At 40.6% G+C, this 27,599-nt stretch overlaps 1 protein-coding gene across 6 annotated transcripts in view; it reads right to left on the reverse strand.

Annotated features, from left to right (window-relative positions):
* Positions 1-11,820, reverse strand: part of map3k5 (mitogen-activated protein kinase kinase kinase 5) — a 153,609-nt gene extending 141,789 nt beyond the window's left edge. For 3 of the 6 annotated variants that reach the window (XR_001170872.3, XR_001170871.3, XM_012963760.3), the window contains exon 1: positions 11,185-11,820. Coding sequence is in view for 4 of the 6 variants with exons in the window: in XM_012963760.3 (XP_012819214.1) it covers positions 11,185-11,635 (451 nt within the window). In the remaining 2 variants the exon portion in view is untranslated. The remainder of the gene's footprint in view (positions 1-11,184) is intronic. The other 3 variants (XM_012963762.3, XM_012963759.3, XM_012963758.3) reach the window with 1 other exon arrangement.
* Between the last annotated feature and the right edge of the window lie 15,779 nt (positions 11,821-27,599).

Below are 27,599 nucleotides of genomic sequence, written 5' to 3' on the forward strand. Positions count from 1 at the left end.
AATACATTAATACAAACAGGGGGTTATTAAGATAATAGATAAATACAAAGTATTACAATGAACACAAATAAATAAAAGATATAGTTGCAATAAGACAAGAGTCAAAGACACAAGAAGATGGAGGTCCCTGCCCTGTAGAGCTTACAATCTATATGGGAGGGACACAAATAGGCAGTAGGTCACAGTGGGTTACACTACAATATAAGTGCTAGTTTCCAGATCAGGTGTGGTGCGAGTGCTCCAAAAGGTGGTCTTTAAGTTTAGTTTTAAAAAGACTGAGGGAGACTGAGGGAGTATTCTCTCCGGAGGAAATCAGGGAGGGCATTCCAAATGTAAGGGGCAGCAAGGCAGAAAGGTTTAAGGCGGGAAACAGCAGTAGTAGTGGGGGGCACAAGCAAGCAGTTGCTCTTCGAGGAACGAGGGAGTCGGCCAGGAATGTATGGAGACACAAGGGAAGAGATGTAGTGAGGAGCAGAGGAATTGAGGGCTAAGAGAAGGAGTTTATAAGATATTCTTTGTTTAATAGGAAGCAACGATAAGGACTTTAGCAGGGGAAGGGCCTGAACTCTCCTGGATGAGAGGAGGAGAATTCTGGCAGCAGTATTTAATATAGGGGGGAAAGATGGGAGTTAGAGAGGCCGGTTAGTAGCAGGTTACAGTAGTCAAATCGGGATAGGATGAGAGCATGCATGAGCAGCCTAGCTGTTGCAGTAGAAAGAAAGGGACGGATTTTGGCAATATTGTGCAAGAAAAAGTGATAGGTTTTGACAGTGGTGTTATTATGGTCAGAGAAGGAGAGACAGGAGTCAAAGATCACCCACAAACAACGCGCCGAATCGACCGGGTTGATGAGGGTGCCTTAAATAGAGATAGAAAAGGGGGGGTAGGACCAGGCTTAGGCGGAAAGACTTTGGCAACCTGTAGATCATTTGTAACTCTGCACAATGTCGTCTCAGTAGAATGCGCAGGCCGAAAACCAGATTGCAGTGGGTCCAATAAATTATGTGCATTAAGAAAGTTAGTAATACAGGAGAAGACAATGCACTTTAAGATTCTGGAGGCAAGCGGTAGAAGCGAGACAGGATGGTAGTTAGAGAGACAGGACGGGTCCAGCGTGGCCTTTTTAAGGATAGGCTTGACACAGGCCTGTTTGAACAAAGAAGGGAAACTTCCAGAAGTCAGAGAAGAGTTGAAGATGTAAGTAAAAGCTGGAGTAAATTCAGCAGCACAGTGTTTAAGCAGAGAAGGCATAGGGTCTAGAGAGAAAGTGGTGAGGGGAGCCGACAATAGAAGCCGGGAGATTTGAGAGACAGTTACGGGACCAAAAGAGCTAGGACATGCAGAAGGGGGTAGAGGAAGGAGGAGCTGGTTGGTATTAATAGAGGGGGGAATCTGCTAATATTTTTTAGCAGACTTAAGGTTGGAGATCCGAATTACAGAAAGACCCCTTATCCGGAAAACCCCAGGTACCGAGCATTCTGGATTATGGGTCCTATACCTGTATACTGTTAAAGGAGAAGGAAAGGCATTTTTTCTTTTGGCATTTTATTGCCAACAGATAAGTCACAATAGTGCAAACCACTCCATTTTTCTTTAGCATACCTGAGTAAGCAGCCCTGGAAGCTCCCTCTATTTGCTTAAGATAGCAGCTGCCATTTTAGCTTGGTCTCAGTAGCTTCCATGCTGCAGCTCTGGCTTCTGGTAGCTCAGATTACACAGCACAGTTGGGAGGGTGGAAGAGTTGAGATGGGAGGAGGTAGAGGAAAAGGGAGGGGGAGAGAGGAGCAAAATGAGCAGACTCGTGCCTTGCCCTTAAGGATTGTTCTGAGTGCAGGAAGTCTGACACAGATGAACATGTATATACAAAAGAAAAGAAATCATGTGTTTCTTTTGATAGAGTTGTTATGGCTTTATTTGCATAGATCTTTCGGACAAAGCTTACTTAATTTTTACGTTTCCTTGCCCTTGTAATCTGTAAGCAGTAACCAAACCTATTCCAACAGTCACCTTTACCGAAAAAAAATGGCCTACCTATATGTTTATCTTTCTGCCATATTAATAACATTGACAAGCAGTACTGTTATCAGTTTTTATGCAATTCATAAGACATAACTCTGCCACTGGCTACCTTTCCTGCACCCAAACCATCCACCAGCATGAATACATATTGGGGGTAAAAGAAACAATCCAAAAAGGTTTATCTAACTTTTGGATGATTTTAGAAGACTTAAATGTATGCTGATCTAAATTACAGAACAATCTCTTATCCAGAAAGCACCAGGCCCTGAGTATATTAGCATACTGATCTCCTAAACATGACATGTAGGTCCCCTCTTGGCCCTTCAATGGTGTCCCACCTGACAGGCTGCCCATCCACAAGAAGAATAGATGTCTCAGTCATCCACAAAGCATTTGTCAAGAGGAAATCTTCCATCTAGTGAGCAGGCCGATTATCTACTGGATTTTTTTGTCTAAGAAAATGATAAAGTACTGTAGCCTGCCTAAACCTAAATAAAGTCCTTTTGGTAGACTATGGTGTATTCCATCAGGCCAAGTGCCCTTGTTCACATTGATTTTGTTTAAACATTTAAATGACAATGAAAGGTTAATATAAATTAAAAGTAAGTCTACAGGCATTCTTATTAAGTACTTACTGCATATCTAAATTCCCAGATCCCTGCTTGCTTCTCTGAGATATGGTGCTGGAAGCCTACAGCAGTGTGAAGACTATAGTGACATCACTGAAATCTCTCTGTCCTTCCTGTAGGAAAGGACGCTCGGTTACTGCACATACTGTAGCAGGAAGTGGGTAGGTGTGGCTATGGACCCTGCAGTACGGTCGCTGTAAGTTAGCTGGGACCGCACATAACGTGTATTAGAGGCAATAAGCGCAACGGTGTAGGCGGTCAAAGGTGACATATTGATTTATTGAAAGTAGGCACCCTTGTAAATAACGAATCCGTATATATTTCCATATCCTCCATGTAGTATGCAGCACAACCTAATATAGAAACTATATACAGTGACAGAGTATTTACACGGATTTCGTCCATTTTGGTAATGAGGGTATAGTGTGGTACCCCTAAAAATATAGTAGTGTGCTCTGTCTGTCTGTCCCTCTTGATCTAACCTCTCTCCTTCCCCCACTTTTCTCTGCTTTCCACCTTTCTTAAAGGGAACCAGGGTACCTATGTAGGAACGAATTGTGCTTTAATAACTATACGCTATCTATTACCCTGATGACTATTCCCTTGTGTACATACTAATTTTCGGGAATGAACTCCTTTCCACTAGGATCCATGGTGGACTAGTGGTTTTTGAACGTATTTATTGACTTAATTTTAAATATATGAAATAAAAGGTAAATTTTAAGAGTTGGCATAAGCACAAAACAATTCTTTTGTCTGTGATTTTGATCATTTAGGTGGTAAACACCATGTGTATGCTAAGGTTTGAATTGACTAGTGGGTGATGAAGCACACTATTTCTTTTTTCGTTTTCTTTGCTGTGTTATAACTTCCTGTAGGCTGCCAGCGGCAGCCTTCCTATTCTCTGAGCATGTGTATAACTTGATCCTGTCTCCTGTTCTGAGCTACACATGCCCACCAGCCAATCAGAAGCAGATCTGGCAGAGGGGAGGGAATGAAACACATGTGCAGTATGAAGCAAGGAGGCATCTGGAGCGATTAGTTGCCCACGGTAGCAGTGGTCTGTCATGGGCAACTAATTTGCTCCGTGGGTCCTTAGCTTTAATGCTTTGCTGTTTATATTACATCTTTTTAACATCTGAAATAAGCCACATAGCGTGGTCCTTAATGCTTTTAAGTTTCTTCCTTAAAGGACAAGTCAACCCAGAATATAATTTTTTGATTAATAAAGGAAAACAAAATTCCAAGTAACTTTACAATATACATTCATTAAAAATTTGTAATGGATTTTGAGTTATTTGTATATATAACTGCTATTAAAATTAGCATTTGTCCGTCCTTTTCTATTCCCTGCCCTGGTGGCTCAGACTGCTGAAACAATGTAACATAAGGCAGCAGACAAACCTGTCTTACTAGAGGAGACTGACCTTTGCAACATTGTATAAAAAGTAATAACCAGGAGTTCAGAAAATGCTGCTTTCAATAACACTTATATTTACAAATAAATTTCAAAGCACTGAACATTTTTAGTAAATTCATTTTGGAAAGTTGCTTAGAATTATGTTTAATTGTATTAGGCAAAAACTTATTTTGGGGGTTGACATGTCCTTTAACCTTTTTACTGCCAGCAGTTTTGGTCAAAGCGGAACTTGTATTGCCAGACTTTTAGTTTACCCAGGAAAACAATATATTGTTTTTTTCAGAACAACCTAAGCTTTCAAAATATGGTAGAATTTTTGTGTAATTCCAATTCTGTAACAAGATAGGCTTCTAAATGTCTAAAAATATAAAAATATCCATAATATAAAACACACATACTAGAAACAAAAATTATTTTAGGCATAAAAATACAACTGATCTGGAAAGTCCCATGTCTTCTGAACGTGCCAATACCAAATATATAGTTTCATGAAGATTTCTCACTTGTATAGGTCAAAAACTCCCAGCAGTACACTACCAAATTTCCAAAGCACTGCTTCAGAAAGCTGCATACTTTAGATTTCAAGGACAAAAATTGCACTAACAGAAGGTTTATCCCAGAATTGTATATTTTTGGAAAGAACAGATTCTGGGGAATCCAGAATAGGCACAACTGTCTGTCTACTCCAAACTATCAAGTCGCAATGCTTTCCTAAAGTTATTGGTTTTTATCAAAATTTGTGAAATTTTAAAAAAATCGCTTCAAAGCTTCCAATCTATAGTATCTTATCTCCTATAGGTCATAAAATAACCAAATAAAACACCCTAAATATGAATGCCAGGGGTCCACTGAACAGTTTGATGCCCAATATGTATAGGTTTACCTAAGTATGAGGCATGTAGGGGCCCCAATGTGAACATACCCCGAAATGATCTAGCATTTCTGTCATTTCAACTCCAGCAAAATCAACACATTTAATCAATTACATCATTATATGTGGGATAAAGCTAGTAAAAAGTACGCTCACCCCAGGAAGTCATATATTTTTGGAAAGTACACATACCCGTGTCTTTCTACTCCAAAGTACCAAGCCACAAAGCTTTTCTAAATTTAGCAATTTTGATGACATTTCCAAAAATCCCCTCAAAGTTTCCACTTTGTAGCATCATATCTCCCACATAGCATTAGGTACCAAGATAAAACACCCTAAATGTGAATGCTAGGGGTCCCCTGAACAGTTTGATATACTATATAGGATTACCAAAAAAAGTGGCACAATGGGAACATACCCCCATATGATCTATCATTTCAGCTCCTACAAAATCAACACATTTACATCCTTTATGTTGGATAATGCTACAAAAAAGTACACTCACCCCAGAAAGCCATTTATTTTTGGAAAGTACACATTCCCCCGAATCTATAGTGGGTACACCCAAAGCTGTAAAGCTTTCCTAAGTTTGCAGATTTTTTTATAACATTTCAGAAAATCACATTAAAAAATGTTGTAATTTGCCGCATTTATCTCTCACTATTTCTCGATAAAGATCAGATAAAGGCAAATCACCCCAAATAGAAACACCTATGGTCTACTGAACAGTTTGACACCCAATATGCACAGATATACCAAAGTCTGTGGTATATACTGACCCCAAAATGAAAATAGCGCATATAGATTTCTTGCCTGCCAAATCAACTTTTGCATACAGAGCCCCCTGTCAGTGTATTATGTGCCATAACACCCCCTAACTATACAGAGACCCCCAGAAAACCATATGGTTTTGGAAAGTACACATTCTGACAAATCCAACATGGGTAAAGAGTCCTTTCTACACCAAAGTACCAATCTGCAAAGCTTTCCTAAATTTAGTGGTTTTTATGAGATTTCAGAAAATCACCTAAAAATGTTGCAATTTGCTGCAAGTGTTTGTGTATACATGTGTAAAAGTTGTGTGACAGTGGGTGTATATGATTGTATATTAGTGTATATAAGTGTATATAAGTGTGCAAAATAAACAAAAAAAAATAAAAACTGATAGATTCCGTGCTGTAAGTGTGTGTAAATGTATGTAAGTGTGTATAAATGTATGGAAGTGCAAAAAAAAAAAAAAATCTTACCTGTCATAAAGATCAGATCGCTGCGCTGTCCTCCATCTGCAGTCCTGAGAGCAGGAAGTCACTGGGCCAGCGCTGGAGGGGAAGCAGGAACAAGCAGCAGACACGATGCGATCACGTCTGCTGCTTGTAGGTTGGTCCTGCGACAATCTTTTTGCAGGACCCCCATGACAGCCCCCCTGGCTCGTTGCCCGTGCTCGTTGCATATGCCGCCACTGCAGAGAGAATCCATTATCTGCAAACAACGTATGAGACACGTCGTTGGCAGATAAAGCCTTTTTCTGCCACGACGTATCCCATACCTCGTTGGCAGTAAATTGGTTAAGGGAAAATTTCAGTCGTTTTAAGGCTGGCTTTATGTAACAACCAATCTAAACGTTTATGGTAACATTTCAGCTGTTATGGAGCTCTATGGTTTGGAATGTTTAAGGCAGTATGCAAACTGAGCATATGATTTGCTTTGTCATGTATTATACAGCTTCAAGTTTCTAAATAGGTACATGTGATAAACTTCACTGATTCAGTATATATGATTATATATATGTACAGTGGTGTGAAAAACTATTTGCCCCCTTCCTGATTTCTTATTCTTTTGCATGTTTGTCACACTTAAATGTTTCTGCTCATCAAAAACCGTTAACTATTAGTCAAAGATAACATAATTGAACACAAAATGCAGTTTTTAAATGAAGGTTTACGTTATTAAGGGAGAAAAAAAACTCCAAATCTACATGGCCCTGTGTGAAAAAGTGATTGCCCCCCTTGTTAAAAAATAACTTAACTGTGGTTTATCAATTTCAATTTTCAATTTCAATATCAATTTATGTAGTCCCCCCCAGGCCTGATTACTGCCACACCTGTTTCAATCAAGAAATCACTTAAATAGGAGCTACCTGACACAGAGAAGTAGACCAAAAGCACCTCAAAAGCTAGACATCATGCCAAGATCCAAAGAAATTGAGGAACAAATGAGAACAAAAGTAATTGAGATCTATCAGTCTGGTAAAGGTTATAAAGCCATTTCTAAAGCTTTGGGACTCCAGCGAACCACAGTGAGAGCCATTATCCACAAATGGCAAAAACATGGAACAGTGGTGAACCTTCCCAGGAGTGGCCAGCCGACCAAAATTACCCCAAGAGCGCAGAGACAACTCATCCGAGAGGCCACAAAAGACCCCAGGACAACATCTAAAGAACTGCAGGCCTCACTTGCCTCAATTAAGGTCAGTGTTCACGACTCCACCATAAGAAAGAGACTGGGCAAAAACGGCCTGCATGGCAGATTGCCAAGGCGCAAACCACTTTTAAGCAAAAAGAACATTATGGCTCGTCTTAATTTTGCTAAAAAACATCTCAATGATTGCCAAGACTTTTGGGAAAATATCTTGTGGACCGACGAGACAAAAGTTGAACTTTTTGGAAGGTGCGTGTCCCGTTACATCTGGCGTAAAAGTAACACAGCATTTCAGAAAAAGAACATCATACCAACAGTAAAATATGGTGGCGGTAGTGTGATGGTCTGGGGTTGTTTTGCTGCTTCAGGACCTGGAAGGCTTGCTGTGATAGATGGAACCATGAATTCTACTGTCTACCAAAAAATCCTGAAGGAGAATGTCCGGCCATCTGTTCGTCAACTCAAGCTGAAGCGATCTTGGGTGCTGCAGCAGGACAATGACCCAAAACACACCAGCAAATCCACCTCTGAATGGCTGAAGAAAAACAAAATGAAGACTTTGGAGTGGCCTAGTCAAAGTCCTGACCTGAATCCTATTGAGATGTTGTGGCATGACCTTAAAAAGGCGGTTCATGCTAGAAAACCCTCAAATAAAGCTGAATTACAACAATTCTGCAAAGATGAGTGGGCCAAAATTCCTCCAGAGCGCTGTAAAAGACTCGTTGCAAGTTATCGCAAACGCTTGATTGCAGTTATTGCTGCTAAGGGTGGCCCAACCAGTTATTAGGTTCAGGGGGCAATTACTTTTTCACACAGGGCCATGTAGGTTTGGATTTTTTTTCTCCCTAAATAATAAAAACCCTCATTTAAAAACTGCATTTTGTGTTTACTTGTGTTATCTTTGACTAATAGTTAAATGTGTTTGATGATCAGAAACATTTTGTGTGACAAACATGCAAAAGAATAAGAAATCAGGAAGGGGGCAAATAGTTTTTCACACCACTGTATGTACCTCCTATAAAATAAGTTACAGAGGAGATTTTATGACCCTATACAGATCATGGAAATCCAAGGTGACTTTTAATATATTTTACAACAGTCAGTCGGTCAGTCTATAATATTCTTGTCTTGACAGTATCCACTGCATTTCACTGTATAATGTGCAGCAATCTGGATCATCTAGCACAGTGCTGTCCAACTTCTGTTGTACCGAGGGCCGGAATTTTTCCGACCTACGTGGTGGAGGGCCGATAATGGAAGCCAGTTTGACCACTCCCCTTTTTGAAACCACACCCACTTGAAACCACACCCATGTTAGCACATGATCATACCCATATTAATGGTTGTAGTACAGCAAAAACCTGCCATACTCTGCCTGCCCTACCCTGTCTGTGTGCCATACTCTGCCTGCCCTACCCTGTCTTTGTGTGTGCCATACTCTGCCTTCCCTACCCTACCTGTGTGTGCCATACTCTGCCTGCCCTACCCTGCCTGTGTGCCATACTTTCACTGTGTGTGCCATTCTTGGCTGGTTTGTGCCATACTTGGCCTGTGTGTGCCATACTCTGCCTGCCCTACCCTGTCTTTGTGTGTGCCATACTCTGCCTTCCCTACCCTGCCTGTGTGTGCCATACTCTGCCTGCCCTACCCTGCCTGTGTGCCATACTTTCACTGTGTGTGCCATTCTTGGCTGGTTTGTGCCATACTTGGCCTGTGTGTGCCATACTCTGCCTGCCCTACCCTGCCTGTGTGTGCCATACTCTGCCTTCCCTACCCTGCCTGTGTGTGCCATAATCTGCCTTCCCTACCCTGCCTGTGTGTGCCATACTCTGCCTTCCCTACCCTGCCTGTGTGTATGGCAAACACAGGCAGCCTACAGTGACAGAATGCTGGCACTGCTCCAACAGTCTGCACAATAACTATATATTAAAAAACTTTTTAATTGCAGTACCACCTCAGTGTATGTTGCTTTTGTAGTGTGCAGGGTTTATTTGTGGGTTTCTACTGCTCCTGAGGTGTGAACAGGAGAACAATGGGAGTGATTACAGCCTGAGCCTGAGGTTTGAACACTGCAGGGGGTGAACAATGCAGGGATTAAAAGGTGTGAACAGTACAGGGGATTACATATTTAAACAATACAGCCTGATTACAGCCTGAATCTGAGGTGAGAACCATGCAGGGGGGGCCAGTTAATCACAGTACTGATACCATTTAAAGCTTACACAAGAGTAAGCCATCAAAGCAGCCAGACAGGTGGGGGGCCACACAGAGGGGGGTCGAGGGCCGCATGCGGCCCGCGGGCCGCCAGTTGGACAGCACTGATCTAGCAAATGCTAGAATGGCTTTTGTATGCTGCCATATATCTTTTCATATATAATATTCTTAGATTACCATTGCCCACTGCTCCTCACTAATTATTGTACTCTCATACTCTCATTGTATAATATGATACGGATGTTACTAATTACCCATTTGTCTTATGGCATAGCTGGTCAAAACACAGTGAACACCAGGGGGACGATTCATTAAAGTACGAATTCCGAGTACGATTTGCAACAATTTGCAATTTCTGATGTGAGTTAATTTTGCAAAAAGTCGCATCATGCTTGTACGAAAGTATAGTGGTTTGATACGAAAGTTACTAAATTTTCGTATACGAAAGATTGGAAACGGCACAAAAAACTTTCTGACTTTGAAACTTCTGTGCATGTTTTTGGAAGCCTCCCACAGGACTCAAAGGCACTCTGCAGCTCCAACCTGGCCCAAGGAAAGTAACAATACTGAAGCTTGAATGAATTCCGAAACTTTCGTACTAGTTGTGACAAATACGATTTTGTTGCACAAATTGTTGCAAAGTATGAAAAAGTCACGCAAATTAAGGAAAAAAAATTGCAGAAAATACGCACAGTTCTAAAACTTAAGAAAAATACAAATTTTTAGTATTCAGGCACAATAGTACATTGATGAATGTGCCCCCAGGTGTCTGCCTTTCAATGAGGGCTGCTAGCACATACTACATATCAACAAAGTAACTAACTAGTGTACAGTTTGCTCCAGATCAACCAGCATTTTAAAAATAATATTTCTTGGTGTATATATATATATATATATATATATATATATATATATATATATATATATACCAAAAAATATTATTTTAAATTTTTTTTGTTATTATATATATATATATATATACATATATACATATATATATATATATAGCACTGTCACATTTTACAGAGATTATACATCATTCACTGCCCCAGTGGAGCTTACAAAGTTTTCCATCACAAAGAGGGGGCAGTTTTATCAGAGACCAATTAACCTGACTGTATGGTTTTTGAAGTAGGGGAAGAAACCCATGCACACAGAGGAGGGAGAGCATACGAACAGTAAACATGGGCCTCATGATAAGATTAAGGGCGAAGACACACGGAGCTACTTAGTAGCAGCTACTTGTCACGGCTACTAAATGCCAGAAAAAAACCCTGCCATAGACAATACTGAGAATTGCCTTTGCTAAAACACACCTAGAGACAGCTATCAGTATATGATCAGCATTGTCTGTTTTAGTAGCCATGACAAGTAGCTGCTACTAGTAGCTCTGTTTGTCTTCTCTCAGGACTTCCCCTTTCTTCCCACCAAGACTGTTACCCAGTGTCAGGCTGGGCCTCCAACTGTGAAACTGACCTGGTGTGCACACCCTCACATATGATCTGGAGTCAATACTAAATATGATTATCACCTTGAACAAGGGTGGAAATAAAAATACCAGATCTGGTGCCCATCATCTAATACTCTAGCATGTCAGTCAGACCCTCTATTACCTGCATTGTAGAAGGTGTCTAGCACTGACGTCTCGCCAAAGTCCAGTTTGCCGAAATCCAGGGTCTCAAGCAGTGCCCCATGGTTCTCACATGCCTCCTGCAAACTGTATAATGCAGCAGCCTCACAAGCATGCAACTCCGGACTTACTTCATTGATAACATATACCACAGTAATCCTACGAAGGCTAATACCTCCGCTAGCTGTAGGAGGGGGGTTAACCCACTTTCCATAGCATGGGGCATCTTTACCACTTCCAACCGCTGAAGCACGGAGGTAATCTTCACGCCAGAAGCTTCCAGCTTCAGGGATCCTGGTTCCACCGCATATGGTGGCATTTTCCTGTAGCGTAAGCCCTCCTGTGTCTTCATGAGCACAGCAGCTTGAGCCAGGCAGCCGTGAGCATGGTACAGAGAAACTGATTCCTTCGCTGCTGTCACTCATTACTTGCATTCAGTGTACGGTGTCCATTTTAGGACAGTTGTGTGCAAAATGACAGCGAGCCCTACTCTGTTACTAAAAATTATTCCATAAATTAAGCTCTGATTAATCCCCCCATGTGTAAGTGATTGTTCCGGGCTGTTCCGAGCATACTTTTTCTGTCCTGCTTCCTCCTCCTCCTTCCCCTCCCTCTCTCTTGTCTCTGACCACTTCCTTCCATCCTGCTCACTGGTTCCTCTGAGTTGAAGCATTCTACCTGCTAGCTACAAGTAGTCGACTGATCTGGGCTACAGCCTATTTCTTCTTTCTGCACCCTGATTCCTCAATTCTGCAGCATTCTACCTACTCCCAACTCCTTGATTAGTCCCTGCTGCAGCATTCTGGCTGATTCTTCTGGTCTGTTATATCCTACCACTCCCAAAGCCCTTGTATTTTGGCTGTTAAACATACAGAGTCATTGAGCTTGATGAAACCATATTATCTATTTTTTTTTAACTTCAACAAAAATCAAAATGTAAACATGGATATTAACCTATATCATAAAGCAGTCACTAAATACAATTGTATGCTTTTCCTGTGCTTAAAATGAACTGATCTTTTGGCTTTTAATGGGGGTACCATTATGTTTCTAACAATAAGTTATATTTCACACTCAAATTACTTGCCAGCACAGTTATGTAAAATTATGTAAATGCATAAAATAACTTTAGGCATTGTTAGAAATGTAACTATGCCTAAAATAATTACGATCCATTCACTCCTGAACCCTAGGGAGGAGCATGTAGAACGTTGCTGCTCAAATAATCAGGTACATAGTAAGTTAGGTTGAAAAAAGACATAAGCCCATCACGTTCAACCATAATGCCTATATATAACCTGCCTAACTTCTAGTTGATCCAGAGGAAGGCAAAAAACCCCATCTGAAGCCTTTCTAACTTGCCGCAGGGGGGAAAAAATTCCTTCCTGACTCCAAGATGGCCAGTCCCTGGATCAACTTGTACTAAGAGCTATCTCCCATAACCCTGTATTCCCTCACTTGCTAAGAATCCATCCAGCCCCTTCTTAAAGTTATATAATGTATCAGCCAGCACGACTGATTCAGGGAGGGAATTCCACAACTTCACAGCTCTCACAGTAAAAAATCCTTTCCGAATATTTAAACGGAACCTCCCTTCTTCTAAACGGAGTGGGTGCCCTCGTGTCCGTTGGAAGGGCCTACTGGTAAATAAAACATTAGAAAGGTTATTATATGATCCCCTTATATATTTATACATAGTTATCATGTCACCTCTTAAGCGCCTCTTCTCCAGTGTAAACAGACCCAACTTGGCCAGTCTTTCTTCATAACTGAGACTTTCCATACCCTTTACCAGCTTAGTTGCCCTTCTCTGGACCCTCTCTAACTCAATCATGTCCTGTTTGAGCACTGGAGACCAGAACTGAACAGCATATTCTAGATGGGGCCTTACCAGCGCTGTGTAAAGGGGAAGAATTACACCCTCCTCCCGTGAATCTATTCCCCCTTTTAATACAGCTCAAAACCTTGTTTGCCCTTGCAGCTGCTGCCTGGCATTGCTTGCTACAGCCAAGTTTATTATCTACAAGGACTCCAAGGTCCTTCCCCATTATGGATTTGCCTAGTGCAATCCCATTAAGGGTATAAGTGGCTTGTATATTTTTACATCCCAGGTGCATGACCTTACATTTATCCACATTAAATCTCATCTGCCACTTAGCCGCCCAGATTGCCAATTGGTCAAGATCCTGCTGCAAGGATGCCACATCCTGAATAGAATTGACTAGTCTGCAGAGTTTTGTGTCCTGGCAGTACTATTGCCCCAGTCAATATCAGGAAAATTAAAATCCCCCATTATTATCACTTGCCCCAAACTAGCAGCCTTTTCTATTTGCAACAGGAGCTGAGCCTCCTCCTCCTCACTTACATTAGGGGGTCTATAGCATACCCCTATATTAATTTGGTAGATTCTTTACTATCTGTGAGAAGCTCAACCCTCTGTTACCCCCATCACTTCCTCTTTAATATTTGCTTTTAGTTCCTGCTTAACGAACAGACACACTCCTCCTCCTTTTCTATTACCCCTGTCCCTCTGAAACAATGTATAACCCCCAATATTAACTGCCCGGTCATGAGACTCATTCAACCAAGTTTCAGCAACACCAATCACATCATATTTCTGCTCCAATGCCAGTACCTCCAGCTCTCCCATTTTACCAGTCAGACTCCTTGTATTGGTACTGGGTAGCAGGTGGAACACTGCAGATCACTGCAGGAATCAGGGAGTTGTGTGACAGGCCAAAGGAGCAGGAAGTAGGGAGGTGGATAAAAGGTACAACCCACTAGGCATGTTTTCTTGGTATAGCCTTTTTCCTAATAAATACATTTCAAAAACTGTTACACAAGTGCACTTAGAAAGTTTGTAATGAACAATGAATTCACCTTTATCCACCAAGTGTCCTGTTCCTTGATTGACTAACCTTGTTGCTATAGAGAGTATTTATGTGGATTGCATTTAAAGAAACAATTGATGTCCTAGGCATTTGCCTTTATACAAGAATATAAAATGGATTATTTTAAACTAGTAGGGTTGCTTTATAACCAGTAGTGATGTGCACACTGACCCGAAACCCACAGTTTTACTTGTCAGTCTAGGCTGGCATCCACACATCAGAAGTGGGTTCAGGAAGGTTTCTGGCCAAACTCTTCAACCCGTCACCCTCCCCATCCATGACCTAATCGAACCCCGCTTCCTGCTCTGGCAGCATCAATTTATATGCACACATCTGCCCCACTCCGGCCCATCCGTGACATCAGAGATGTGGCAGAGTGTGTGTGGGTCTTTAAATAAACATGGAGCTGCGGGTCCAGTTAAGACAAATAGTCAACCCACACTTCACTACAGGCCAGTATTTTACTGGCATGGCTGGTAGAAATGCTGCTTAAAGGGCACCTGTCATTCTAAGATATAATCCCAATCCTTTTTATTATGTTAGTCAAGCAAAATAAACTTTACTTTCACTATATAAATTCTGTAAATCTTGTTTTCTTCAATCTTGAAATTCAGAATCATAGCAAGCAGGCAGATGCCATTTTGTAGACAATGTTATTAAAGGAGAAGGAAAGTCATTTTGGTATTTTACTGCCAATAGATTTGCCACATTAGTGTCACCTACAACACTATATTTATTTTGCAGAAAACTTTATCATACCTGAGTAAAGAACCCTAAAAGCTTTCTCTGATTGCAGCTGTCATTTTAGCTTGGTGTTCATAGCTTCCTGTTTGCAGTCTAGCCCTTATAGCTCAGGTCACACATTCCTAAGGGTGGGGGGAGTGAGTTTTATGAATTCTTAAGGGATGGGGGCAGGAAAGGAGAGAACTGCGCAGACTCTGGCCCCAGGAATGACACATTTTTTCTGAGAGAGGAAGTCAGATACCCTAAGAACATGTTTACAAAAAAGGAAACAAGAAATCCTGATTTCGTTTGATAGAGGACTCGGTGCAGCATTGCTGTAAGTGCTTATGGCTGTATTTGAATAGACCTTTCTGATAAAACTTACTTTTACCTTGCCTTCACCTTTAAGGTATACTTTGCATCATCATCTTATTATAGGCAGTAAGGAGGGAAAGAGAATGTGATTGCAGAAAAGAAAGTGAAAGTAATTGCCTTCCCCACCTCTATGCATAGAGGCAGGGCAGGCAATATATGATTGACAGCTCAGATTTTGTGGACAACAATTAGGCATTCTCACATGTTAGCTAAAAATTTGTGGTGTCAGAATAGTAGAAGATACAGCACAATCGAAAATACAGGTTAAAAATGCTTTTATTCACGACATGTGGTTTTGATCTGTGACAAATAGCAACATTTCAGGATTGCATTACAGAGGCCTTTTTTAAAGCTGTTGTATTTATCTGTTGTAATGAAGCTTTATACATTTACAAACAGTGCCATCTACTGGCTATCATTCACAATAAAAACAGTACAATAAAATTGCAGAAACCACAACACTTATCTCCCAGACTAGCCTTTATTTCTGCCTTTATATAAATGTCCATGTATAATCATTACATCCATAACACAATCTGTAAGACATAAAACAAAAATTATCAGTCAAAATCAAATTTAACAAAATATGGGATAAAAATAATTTTCTCAGGGGTGTGGCTTGCCATTTACCTGGACAGCTACATGATGTTAGAGCTCCTTGCCCAGATTCACGCAGAAAGCATTACAAATCCTGCAAACACAATGAAAAAGCACAGTAAGACCCCTGCACAGCTTTCTAAAGTGAAATATAACAAAACCACTAAAGAAACAGAATACACTACTGCATTATTCAGTGTCTCTTACAATGGTGAATTGTCTTCTCCCTTGCCTCTTTCTGTCGGGGTTCCTCAAGGCTCTGTCCTGGGCCCTTTACTATTTTCTCTCTATACCTCCTCACTTGGCAAATTAATCGATTCTTTTGGCTTTCAGTACCACCTCTATGCTGATGATACTCAGATCTATCTTTACCTCTAACTGACTTATTAAGAGAAAAAGGACTACTATTTAAATGGGGATTTCCCTTCAGTTTATCAGTGAAGAGACATACTGTTACAAGACCAGTGCACGGTCTTACCTGCAGACACGCCAGTCCCCTGACTCATCTTTGGCAACACACAGTGGCATGCATATGCGTCCTGGCAGAGCGTGCACAAGCGCATAAGTGTATGACGCAGCGTTATGCCATCAGTAGATGTGCTGATGTCACTTTGGCGGCAAATTCAAATTTAAATATAGCGCCTTTGCTTGTTTTCATTGCCAAAGATGGCTCTGTGTATTCAGACTTTAGCTAAGCCTTGCCCTGTTTGTTCTGCTGGTTTTGACTCTTCACCTGTTTTTTTTACTCTGAATCTTCACTGCCTGCCCTTCTTACCTACCCTTTTCCATGATAAGAGGAGTAAACCAAGCATTGCATACCAATCTTCTCTCTGATACAAGGAGAGTATTTCACCCACATGAAAGGGATTATACTCATTATATTTTTATTGAACATAAATGGCTGGAATTAACCCAAAAGTTAGTAATAGAAAATTAATTTCAATCAGACCATTGCCCAGTTTCAAAATTACCAACTTTATTGAAACAAAGCTTTAACTGGAGGATGAATGATAGTCTTATTTAGGATGATACATAGATGGAAAAAAATCACAGAGAAATTAAAACATTTTTTTATTGATAACACAGATCAAGAAACATCACCACATGTTAGATAGGAAGCCCACAAATGTACAATACAAAGATACTTGATCTCTTTGAGAGCATTCTGTACAAGAGAAAGACAAAGAAATATAGATACATTACTTAATATCCTAGAAACTCAACATAACATAACCCAACTGGAAGCTAAATATCAAGACCTTATAGATAAAAGGAAAACATTAAAAACCCTTTTAGACATTGAATAAAATAATACTTTCATGAGAACTAAAAGAAATATATTTATATGAGTTTAGTAATAAGTGTGGAAAATATTTGGCAAACATGCTGAAACCCAATTTACCAAATCATATATATTAAAAATAAAAATAAACAACAAATAGAAAACAAAACATCAGAAATAGCAAAATACTTCCAGATGTACTACTCCAATTTTATTCCAGTTTATATAACATCAAACAGCAGACAAATTACAGAGATGAGAGTGCCAAAACCCACCCAATAGCTGCAATGTTGGCTCAGATTAATTCTAGTCAATGGTTCACATAGTATATAGTGCATAAAGGTTTACTCAAAATTAATGTGAACAAGGCACCAGGGCCAGATGAAATACACCCTCGGCTACTGAGAGAGCTAGGTTCAGTTTTACAATGACCTCTGTTTCTGATATTCTCAGACACACTTTCATCTGGTATGGTACCTATATATTGGAGGAAAGCTGATGTCATTCATTTATTTGCGTGCTCAGCCTGGCAATTATAGGCCAGTAAATTTGACATCCATGGTGGACAAGTTATTTTGAAGGCTTGTTAAGGGATCACATATGGCATTATCACAGATTAGCCAGATGAGCAGTAATCAGAATGGCTTTATGAAGAACAGTTCATGTCAGACCAATTTTATTGCTTTCTATGATGAGGTGAGTAAGAAGCTGGGCAGTGGGGTTGCAGTAGATATAATCTATTTGGATTTTTCTAAAACATTTGATACCTTGCCCCACAAATGACTGCTTTCTAAACGTCTGTTGGTCTTAGTGAAACTGGCTACAGGATCAGATACTGAGGATGACTGCTAATGACACATTCTCTACTTGAAGTAAGGTTTTCAGTGGGGTCCCTCATGGTTCTGTACTGAATCCCCTTTTGTTTAACTTGTTCATAAATGACTTAGGGGTGGGTATTATAAGTAATGTATCAGTGTTTGCAGATGACACAAAACTCTGCAGCCCAATCAATTCTATCCAGAATGTATTTTGCCTGATGAAGGGGCCTTAGTGCTCCGAAAGCTTGCAATGTATTTTTATTGTTAGCCAATATAGGAATCATTTCTACAATACTCTTGTATTTGTACTTTTTTATTATTTTTGACACTGGCTAACACAGTACTACAGTTTTTGTTTTGTGTCTAAATATTCAGAAAGGATTTTTTACTGTGAGAGCTGTGAAGTTGTGGAATTCTCTCCCTGAATCAGTCATACTGGCTGATACATTAGATAGCTTCAAGAAGGGTTTTGATGGCTTATTAGCAAGTGAGGAAATACAGGGTTATGGGCAATAGCTCTTAGTAAAAGTTAATCCAGGGACTGGTCTGATTGCCATCTTGGCAAACTAGAGAAGCTTCAGATGGGGTTTTTTTTTTTGCTTTCCTCTGGATCAACTAGTAGTTAGGCAGCATAGGTGGAGGGTGACTTTTTTGTTTGGGGAGGCTAAAGATGGGCCATACATAGACTGACCTAAAATGTGAGACTTAGTGGATTAACTGCTGGTGTAAAAAATTAACCTCCCAACTACCTCTTACGGTTCACACTGACTCCCAAGGATTCTGTGCAAAAGTGCAGGTGGGAGGGATTTTTTTTACCCTAAAATGCTTAGGATGTAAAAGTATTCATACATGCACTTCTGTAAGGGGATCTGCAAACATTTGTGTTTGTGATCAGTTAGCTTAAAGGGGTAGTTCACCTTTAAATTAAATTTTAATATAATGTAGACATTGATATTCTGAAACAATTTGCCTTATTTTATTTCAATGGTTTTTCAGTTATTTAGCTACAGTATATACTCGAGTATAAGCCGATCCGAATATAAGCCGAGGTACCTAATTTTACCTAAGAAAACTGGAAAAACGTATTGACTCGAGTATAAGCCCCTCAATTTCATCGACCAACCAACGACTGTATTGCATCTAGTTTGAGTACACTCTTGATAAATACAGATGAGAGGACATATCTGAATGAGCCTAGATACCCTACATGTAGCATTTGTCACTATCTCCATCTTTGCTATTGGAAGTGTGGGACCTAGGTGGAGGCAGGAGTTTAGGGGACCTACATAAATAGCAATTTCAATATATATGTTTATAGGTAAAACAAATCACATTCTGGACGTTTTTTTGATGGACTTCAGCTGTGAGGCCCAGGAACATCTTGTTATGGATTCTGCTAATCAGCACCTAATAAACATGTCTCACTTACCACAAACATTTGAGCACACACGATTCTGCATTAGAATAAAGTACTTACGACAATGAATTTGAGGGCAACGCATCCCTTAACGGCTCGCTGTAACACCAGGGTACATTCCCACAGCTGTAAAGAGCGTGTGCCTGCCAATCCTACACTGCCCCCACAACTATCGTTCCACTTCATGGCAAGCGATTTTCGAGCTACAGGTTTGAAACCAAACTGACTGCTGACTACGTTTGCTACGCGCTTACAGTTCATCGCCATCTAGTGGCCGCAAAGCAATAGCACCAAGACGCCTCTCAGTTGCATCACGCTAAGCCGCGGGCCCTGCTGCTGTGGCAGCAGACTTTTATTCTACACGTCTTTAGCCTAGAGAGCCGAGAAAGGGTGTGCGGTGCAGCGATCAACTCGTCAGTTACGTAAAGGCAATCACTAGCGGCCGAGAGGGCGGGTACTGCAGCTCATTACCCGGGCAGTGAGACGTTACGGGGTGAAGGAATATCACGCATGCGCGGTACGTGACCTCATGCGACTTTAACCATTTGGGCTCTGGCAGAGGCGGGCGCCGCACAATGGAGTCGGACGGGTGGGTTAGTAGAAATCGCGGAAGGAAACTTTCATATATTGGTTATACTGTATATACCCGAGTATAAGCCGAGGGTCACTTTTAAGCACATTTTTAGGGCTGAAAAACTCGGCTTATACTCGAGTATATATGGTATTTGTTTAGCAGCTCTCCGTTTGGTATTTCAGCAGCTATCTGGTTGCTAGGGTCTTATTTACCCTAGCAACCAGGTGGTGGTTTAAACAAGAGATGGAAATATGTATAGTTAAGGGGCCTGCATGGAAAAATAAGTAATAAAAAATTACAATAATAAAAAAATTATAGCCTCGCAGAGCAATAATTTTTGGCCCCCATTTGAAAGCTGGAAAGAGGCAGAAGAGAAAGGCAAATTATTCAAGAACTATAAAAAAAAATTAATTAGGAAGACCAATTGCAAAGTTGCTAGGAATAGGCCATTCTATAACATACTAAAAGTTAACTTAAAAGTGAACCACCCCTTTAGCTATGTTTACTTTAGTTTTATAGCAAGAAAGGCAGTGGGTACTGACATCCCAGGCACATTATATATAGTGAAATGCAGTCTGTATTTACAAAACCAGCACATTATATGCAGTGAGAAGCAGTGGGTACTGATGCCAGATATTCAGGCCCTGGCACTATAACACTGGCACTGATACACAACATTGGCTCCACTGTAACTACGTTGTAACTAGAAATGAACAAAACACTAATGACAAAAGTAAAAAAAAAAAAATGCAAAAAAACAACAACAAATATATAAAAGCACAATGAGCTTTTTCAGGGGGAAACTTACCATCCATCTGTTAGGATAGGTGATAGGGATATTATAAATGTTAGGTCAGGCAACAACAATTTAATTTCAGATAGTGATTCAGCCTTTAGAACTGTATTGCACCTGTGTATAGTACCTGTGGGAGTGGAAGGATACAGTATAGTACCTGTGGGAGTGGGAGGATACAGTATAGTACCTGTGGGAGTGGGAGGATACAGTATAGTACTGCAGCAAAAGTAGAGAGTTGGTTCTCAGGTAAAGTTACAGTCTGCAGATTCTTCTTTTCAGTCTTCATTTCACAAGAAAACATAATTCTAAGCAATTTTCCAAAATGAAAATTTGTAGCACTTTAAAAGTTTTTGTAAATGTAATTGCTATTGAAAGCAGCATTTGCTGAACTCCTGGTTGTTACTTTTTAAACAATTGTTGCAACTGTCAGTCTCCTCCAGCAAGTCAAGTTTGTCATTCTGCTGCCTTGTGTTAAATTGTTTCAACAGTCAGAGCCACCAGGGCAGAGAATAGAAAGGACAGGCAAACACTGCTTCTAATAGCAATTATATATACAAATAACTCAAAAATCATTACAAATTTGTAATAAATGTATATTGCAAAGCTACTTAGAATTCTGTTTTCTTTTATTAGGCAAAAAATTATATTTTGCGTTGCCTTGTCCTTTAAAGAAGAAGGAAAGGCTAATAAAGAGTTAATCTCAAGCTGCAGGCATACCTTCAGTTGTCTCAATAGTGCCCTTAAATCTCCCCATATTTCACCTGTTCAGATGATCAGAAGCCAAACAGGAAGAAAAACGCTGAGCTGTGTAAAGAAAGTTCCCATAATGCCTCGCTCCTGCACAGACACCAAGACCAAGTGAACATGCTCAGTTAGTAAGACTATGGGGGAGATTTATTAACGCACGAACACTCTGAATGCGCCTGAATGCGTTTTTTTTCGTAACGTGCAGGTTGTTTGCGACAATTTCGAACCTTACGTGATTTTTTCGTCGCCACTGCGACTTTTTTGTACTTTTCGCAAAACATAAGAACTTTAGGGAATTCATTAACACTTTGGTTACGCTTTTTTCGGGACTTTAATTTTGGCAGGTACAGTCGTATGTAAGGCTTCAAAAGTCCGAAATGTTCGTGTTCAACAAGAAAATAGTCAAAACAAGTGAATAACCATTGTCAGCCTATCCTTTTACTTTGCGCCTTTCGAGGGGAAATTAAACCAAATAGTGATTTTCCTATAATACATGCCTTTCAAGGGGAAATTAAACCAAATAGGGATTTTCCTATAATACATGCCTTTCAAGGGGAAATTAAACCAAACAAGGATTTTCCTATAATACATGCCTTTCAAGGGGAAATTAAACCAAATAGGATTTTTTTTTTATATAATACACGCCTATCAAGGGGAAGTTGAGTAGTTTGTGTGTGTGTATGTATGTATGTATGTATGTATGTATATCTTTATTTATAAAGCGCTACTTATGTACGCAGCACTGTACAGTAGAATACATTAATACAAACAGGGTGTTAATAAGATAATAATAGATAAATACAAAGTATAACAATAAATACAGATAAATACAGCTTCAATAAGTTAAGAGTCGAGGACACAAGAGGAAGGAGGTCCCTGCCCCGTAGAGCTTACAATCTATATGGGAGGGTAACTAACAGACACAAATAGGCAAATATAAGTGCTGTAGGTCACAGTGGGTGACACTACAATATAAGTGCCATGTCATGATATAGGCCTGTAAGGGTTAATCAAGCAGGCCAAGGTATCCCAAAATCTTCCAGAAATGTGCCAGAAAGAGATATATAACAGGCCTCTGGTCACTAGGGTCTGGAACCAGCCATGTGTAAAGGCCTCACATCCTGGAATGCCCAACTCTAATCCCTGGCTGATAAGAGCCATGCCATGTGGGGGAGTGAAAGCCCACATGGGGGTGAATTAGAGTTCACATTGGGACCCATCATAGGTGATGTGGAGGTCACACCATAACCCAAACTCACAAACATTTATTGTCCCAGAACCCATACTATTTATACTAGAGGTACCAAAACCTGAGTATATGTTTCATTTAAGATGGCCTTTCATATGGGTCCAAACATCGCTGGATTTGGGCACTCGGTTTGTCAGATAGGAGTATCTGGGCAGGTCACACAGTAGTGATGTTTAGTCTGTATGGGACCGGTGGGATCATTTAGAATTGATGAATCTAATTTTATCTTTCTATTATGTTCCCACAAGGAGTTATGGACATTGGTATCAGTGGACCAGTCCCATACACTCAGTCCATACACAGGAGGCCATAAAACTCACACTGTGTCCTGCTAATGGTGACACCCCTTGCATTCCTGAGGGAGGAGGGAGTGTCCAGTTACCTGATCCCCTGCAAACTGGGATAAATAGTCAGCTCTTCTGACTATACTCTGATATTCTTTGGAGGACCAATTTCTATTGGAAATTTATCCTGTGGTTTTCCCCTTGCCTCCAGGACTAGAAGGACTTTGCTTGGTATAGTATAGGACTTCTATATTTTTCCCTTTTATTTTAAAACTGTTTGTACTTGTTTTATCGTATGTACTTTTTTGTAACATCTTGTTTTAAACTTGCACTGTTATACTTTTTATAATATTAAATATAAAATTTAATAAGTTTGTCCTTGATGCTCTAAAACGTACCTAACCTCCGAGTGTGTAACTGTGTTGTGTGCCTTAGCCCTCTGTATACTGTGTGCTGATTAACCCTGTGACTGCTGGTAAGGAGAGTGTGTGTGTGTTGGTTCTTTACATTAACCCTTTCTCTACCAGTGTGCTTGGCATCTCTGACGCCAGTGTAAGAAGTATGAGAGTGGTGGCAGCAAGTTGTGTATGAGTTTGTGAGCGTTGGTTGGTCTTTGGGGTGCTGTGATGCTAGTCTGACCTGGGTATCAGGTGTGTGAGACTGAACAGGGGACCCTCTAGACAGCCATGCCTAAAGTCACGTGCGTCTAAAGTGGCGTAATCGTGACATGCCAGTTCCCAGATCAGGTGCTGGGTGAGTGCTCCAAAAGGTACTCTTTAACTTTTGTTTTAAAAAGACTGGGGGAGGATTCCAAATGTAAGGGGCAGCAAGGCAGAAAGGTTTAAGGCGGGAAACCGCAGTAGTAGTGGGGGGCGCAACCAAGCGATTGCTCTGCGAGGAACGAAGGAGTCGACCAGGAACGTACAGAGACACAAGGGAAGATATGTAGTGAGGAGCAGAGGAATGGAGGGCTTTGAAGGTTAGGAGAAGAAGTTCTTTGTTTAATAGGAAGCCACGATAAGGACTTTAGCAGGGGAAGGGCCTGAACTCTCCTGGATGAGAGGAGGAGAATTCTGGCAGCAGTATTTAATATAGACTGTAGGGGGGAAAGATGGGAGTTAGGGAGGCCGTTTAATAGCAGGTTGCAGTAGTCCAGTCGTGACAGGATGAGAGCATGCATGAGCAGCTTAGCTGTTGCAGTAGAAAGAAAGGGACGAATTTTGGCAATATTGCGTAAGAAGAAGTGACAGGTTTTGACAGTGGTGTTAATGTGGTTAGAAAAGGAGAGACTGGAGTCAAAGATCACCCCCAAACAACGCGCCGAATCGACGGGGTTGATGAGGGTGCCATCAATAGAGATAGAAAAGGGGGGGGTAGGACCAGGCTTAGGCAGAAAGATCATTAGTTCAGTTTTTGTTAGGTTGAGTTTGAGGTGGCGTTGGTTCATCCAGTTAGAGATAGCCAGGAGGCAGGTAGAGATTTGAGTCTCAGTTTCAACTGTGTGTGATTTGTGTTTAGGGAAAAAAATAGTCATTTACAAGGCTGTCCTTAGCTTTTCAGATAAAGAAACAGGAAAGAGTTAAAGACTGCACAGCTTGCTTGTTAAAGACTGCCAGACTTCACCAGGAGTGCTACCTTAACAGAAAGCGCTCCCATTCCATCAATGTCCAGGTGGTGTGCGAGTCCCACCTGCGGATCATGAGTGTGAGATCTGGTTTTCCTGGAAGTGTCCACGATGCCCATATCCTGCGTCAGTCAGCCCTCTATGACCACTTCCCTCAAGGAGAAATGCCGCAGGGCTGGCTGGTGGGTTGGTGATTTTTAACCATTTTTTACCTCAACTTCCACAACTCCATTAACGGGACCGTCTTGAAGGCACTGTATGTGACTGCTAGTGACAGTTAATTGGTAATGGCGATACACACCCATTAGTCATATGTGCATACAACTGGCCTAATATTATTTGCAATAGAATTTCACTATATAATCATGTCAGTTGTTAATAGTAACAAAATTTATATCCAAATTATTTGCCACTTTACTTACCCTTGTTTTACTAAGCATCTTGGGAATGGTAGTTTTGGAAAACATTTGTTTAAACTTGTCTCTTTCTAATAGACCAATGAACTCCTCACACCTGAGCATGTGTAATTGTTGGGATTTTGGTGAATGGGAGGCAGCCTTGTTACCTTTGAATCTGTCACATGCATGTGTATGTAACTTTTGAATCAAGGGGTGGATGTGCACAATTTTTGGGGGTTAATTCAATAATTGTTATTTTAGGAAATTTCCCTCACTTGGCTTACAGTGGGAGAAGACTGCACGCTACTGAGACTGCTGTTTGCTGCTGAGACTCAGAAGGATGAGACTCTTGGCCAGCTGTGTGAAATCCCATTGCCTGTGTTCCCTCCAATCAATGGCCCCTTACTGACTGGAGCAATAACTTCACCTTTACATCTTCTTGCTTTTCAGAACTAAATTGACCTAGAAAATGATGATGATCAAGCAAAATAAAGTCACCAAAAACCATTTTGAATGTATCTTTTTAATGACAAAATCATAATAAATATCAAATCAATACTTTAAACATCCAGCAAGGTGTATAGATGTTTTTTTAAACAAAACAAACATTTCCACAAGAAATATAAATAGTTACTGTAAGCCTAGGGGGCATTAGAAACCCAGTTTCAGTATGCTTTTTAGGTTATAAAAGCCATGCTTGACCCCTAAAGGACCAAGGCTAAGAAAAGGGTAATGTGCAAAGCACTTATTGCGTGACACTTATTGCACCCCTACAGCCAGGCAATAGAAACATTATGTTAACAAAAATACAAGACATGATAAACAATATTTAACATTTATCACATTTGTAAACATATCTGGTTCGCTTTGGAAAAGCAGTCACAGATACATGAGGTAAGTGCTGGCCTCTTGTCTTAGGCCTTTGCATAGTAGTACAACATTCAATTACCCTTGTAGGCATTAGTGACTTGCATTTTGGAAAGCAAAGGGAAAGGAGGACTTTGTAAAGCTGCCCACCGGGAACAATCTACCAGAAGGAGGAGGAATTTACCCAGCTGGCTGAATGCCTAGGGCTGGTCTCTTGACTTAGGCTTTTGAGAGCCACACAGCATTAGTGCATAGTAGTACAACATTCAATTACCCTTGTAGGCATTAGTGACTTGCATTTTGGAAAGCAAAGGAAAGGGAGGACTTTGTAAAGCTGCCCACCGGGAACAATCTACCAGGAGGTAGAATTGCATCATTAGTGTGTGTTTAAGTAGGCCAATTCACAGGCATGGCCAAATTTGTATTTGAGGAAATGCTCAATGATCATGTTAGAGTGCTTCCCAGATGGTATTAAGGAGGGTGCCACAAGATGTTATCGTGGCACAAACTCTCAATGGGCAAACACACAATATAGATGTTAGAGCAAATGCACTTTGATGTTAGAAGTGCTTCCCAGATGGTATTGGGAAGGGCACCACAAGGTATTATTATGGTGCCCCTCAGTGAGGAAAATTTGGCTTTGGTTGAGGAAGATTGTGAACAATGAGACTACTTGCTTGGTGCTTAGTCCTGTCTCCTATAGGAACTGGACTGAGGTGAAGATCTTCTGCTAAATCCACAAAAGCTTTGGCTTATCTTATGGAAGAACTTTCCCCTTCCCCACAACCAGGCTCTCGATCAACTTATCTAAGGAACAGCCAAATAACCTTCCTGCCTCAAATGGCATAGAGATAAGGGAGTTCTTAGAGGCCAGATCTGCCGACAAGGCTTTTAGCCAGAGAGCCCTTCTCCCTGCTGTAGAAAGAGCCATAGATCTTGCTCCCAGCTTAACAATGTCAATCACAACATCACAAAGGAAATCAGTGGCCAATTTTATCGGAAAAAGCGAATTCAGAAGATCATCTCTGGAGGTACCTGCATCAATATCCTCCTCCAAGATATTTAGCCAATATTTTAAAGATCTGGAGACTGAAATTGCCACCAAGGAAGGTTTAAAAATATTGGAACCTGTGATGTAAGATCTACGGATAGCACACTCTGCCCTCCGATCCATTTAATCCTTGATTGCAGACTCTTCTACTCTTCTAATAGTAGTACGTTTTGAGAGTCTAGCAACAGACACATCCATCTTAGGTGGCTCCTCCCACAGAACCAATTCTTGAGAGTCAATCGGAAACATCTGTTTAAACCTCCTAGACAAATCCGGCTTTTTCCCTGGATTTTGCCACTCTTGATCCATTAAACGTCTAATAGAAGAATGCAAAGGAAACTCCAACACCTTTTTCTCAGAAAAAAATAACAAATCTTGTGTTTTATCCATTGTAGAGTACAGTAGAACTTTTTGCTCCAATCACTCTCTTAACTTAGTAAGATTAGTAACTTTCTCCACAGCAAAAAGAAATAACTCCTCCTTAGGCTTGGAATGGGAAGATGATGACGATGAGGATGAAGAGACACATCCATCAGAATCAGACTCTTCCATTCGCACCTGTTTACTAGTTGAAGCTGTAACAGAAGATGCAGAAGTTTTAACCTCATCAAAGGCTTTGGACAGCATCCCTTTAAACCAGGCAATTAAATCCTCTGGATTTTTGGAAGGCACAGAGTCCTGGGAGCAGTTACTACACATAGTTTC

Source organism: Xenopus tropicalis, chromosome 5, assembly GCF_000004195.4.
Source record: "Xenopus tropicalis strain Nigerian chromosome 5, UCB_Xtro_10.0, whole genome shotgun sequence".
Lineage (NCBI taxonomy): Eukaryota > Metazoa > Chordata > Amphibia > Anura > Pipidae > Xenopus > Xenopus tropicalis.